The sequence below is a fragment of the Protomyctophum bolini genome (assembly GCF_963924005.1).
Source record: "Protomyctophum bolini genome assembly, chromosome: 14".
NCBI classification, from domain to species: domain Eukaryota; kingdom Metazoa; phylum Chordata; class Actinopteri; order Myctophiformes; family Myctophidae; genus Protomyctophum; species Protomyctophum bolini.
This window is the reverse complement of record NC_137875.1, coordinates 485257-487756: the sequence shown is the minus strand read 5'-3', so window position 1 is coordinate 487756 and position 2500 is coordinate 485257. Positions and strand designations below refer to the sequence as shown.

Here is a 2500-nt window from a genome sequence, read left to right as displayed (position 1 = left end):
ACACACACACACACACACACGCACGCACGCACGCACGCACGCACACGCACACCAACAATCTGCCTGTCTGTCTCTCTCTCTCAGCCTATCAGGCGTCAGTGACTAACTGCCTGTCTGTCTCTCTCTCTCTCAGCCTATCAGGCGTCAGTGACTAACTGCCTGTCTGTCTCTCTCTCTCTCAGCCTATCAGACGTCAGCCACTAACTGCCTGTCTGTCTCTCTCTCTCTCAGCCTATCAGGTGTCAGCCACTAACTGCCTGTCTGTCTCTCTCTCTCTCAGCCTATCAGACGTCAGTGACTAACTGCCTGTCTGTCTCTCTCTCTCTCAGCCTATCAGACGTCAGTGACTAACTGCCTGTCTGACTCTCTCTCTCTCAGCCTATCAGGAGTCAGTGACTAACTGCCTGTCTGTCTCTCTCTCCAGACGACAGCCTATCAGGAGTCAGTGACTAACTGCCTGTCTGTCTCTCTCTCCAGACGACAGCCTATCAGGAGTCAGTGACTAACTGTCTGTCTGTCTCTCTCTCCAGACGACAGCCTATCAGGAGTCAGTGATGTCACAGACCGCCTGTCGTCCTTGGAGCTCCGGGTTCAGCAGCAGGATGATGACATCACCGTGATGAAGGCGGCGCTGGCCGACGTCCTCCGCAGATTGGCCGCCTCGGAAGACTCCGCCCCTCCCAGCGCCAAGAAGCACACCCCAGGGGGCAAAGGTCAGTCCAAAGTTCACACCCTGGGTGGGGGGCAAAGGTCAGTCCAAAGGTCACACCCCAGGGGGGGCAAAGGTCAGTCCAAAGGTCACACCCCGGGGGGGGAAAAGGTCAGTCCAAAGGTCACACACAGGGTGCAAAGGTCAGTCCTGGAACAACATATTTTCAGGTGGTGTTTCTGCGGGCAAATGTTTGAGCACCACTGACACACCACTGACACACCACTGACACACAGAAACATGAGGTTTTTATATTGAGCACCACTGACACACAGAAACATGAGGTTTTTATATTGAGCACCACTGACAAACAGAAACATGAGGTTTTTATATTGAGCACCACTGACACACGGAAACATGAGGTTTTTATATTGAGCACCACTGACACACAGAAACATGAGGTTTTTATATTGAGCACCACTGACACACAGAAACATGAGGTTTTTATATTGAGCACCACTGACACACAGAAACATGAGGTTTTTATATTGAGCACCACTGACACACGGAAACATGAGGTTTTTATATTGAGCACCACTGACACACAGAAACATGAGGTTGTGTCTGTAGTGTCTGTAGTGTCTGTAGTGTCTGTAGAATCGCCCTCAGTTCTAAAGTGTCTGTAGTGTCTGTAGTGTCTGTAGTGTCTGTAGAATCGCCCTCAGGTCTAAAGTGTCTGTAGTGTCTGTAGTGTCTGTAGAATCGCCCTCAGGTCTAAAGTGTCTGTAGTGTCTGTAGTGTCTGTAGTGTCTGTAGAATCGTCCTCGGGTCTAAATGTGTTAAGAATGAAGGAGCTAGATCGGCCAGCAAGATATGACAGATTTTACTCTGATAAGCCCCGCCTTCCGTTCTGATAAGCCCCGCCTTCCGTCTGATAAGCCCCGCCTTCCGTCTGATAAGCCCCGCCTTCCGTCTGATAAGCCCCGCCTTCTGTCTGATAAGCCCCGCCTTCCGTCTGATAAGCCCCGCCTTCCGTTCTGATAAGCCCCGCCTTCCGTCTGATAAGCCCCGCCTTCCGTCTGATAAGCCCCGCCTTCCGTCTGATAAGCCCCGCCTTCCGTTCCCCACAACAAACCGGAAGGCATAATCTTCCATTATTACGTCGCACTGGTCACGTCTACAGTCTCTGTAGAAGTATGTACGAATGAATGAATGAACCTTCACCTCACAATGAATGAATGAATGAACCTTCACCTCCTAATGTATGAATGAATGAACGTTCACTTCCCAATGTATGAATGAATGAACCTTCACCTCACAATGAATGAATGAATGAACCTTCACCTCCCAACGAATGAATGAATGAACCTTCACCTCCCAACGAATGAATGAATGAACCTTCACCTCCCAATGTATGAATGAATGAACCTTCACCTCACAATGTATGAATGAATGAACCTTCACCTCACAATGTATGAATGAATGAACCTTCACCTCACAATGTATGAATGAATGAACCTTCACCTCCCAACGAATGAATGAATGAACCTTCACCTCCCAACGTATGAATGAATGAACCTTCACCTCCCAACGTATGAATGAATGAACCTTCACCTCCCAACGAATGAATGAATGAACCTTCACCTCCCAACGTATGAATGAATGAACCTTCACCTCCCAACGAATGAATGAATGAACCTTCACCTCCCAACGAATGAATGAATGAACCTTCACCTCCCAACGAATGAATGAATGAACCTTCACCTCCCAATGTATGAATGAATGAACCTTCACCTCCAATTGAATGAATGAACCTTCACCTCCCAATGTATGAATGAATATATGGACCGT

General features: G+C 48.5%; 1 protein-coding gene across 1 annotated transcript in view; it reads left to right on the top strand.

The window, feature by feature from the left end:
* Positions 1–2500, top strand: part of eml4 (EMAP like 4) — a 50715-nt gene that overhangs the window by 12818 nt on the left and 35397 nt on the right. Inside the window, exon 2 of the mRNA XM_080781292.1 lies at positions 531–713. Within this exon, the coding sequence (XP_080637418.1) occupies positions 531–713 (183 nt within the window). The remainder of the gene's footprint in view (positions 1–530; positions 714–2500) is intronic.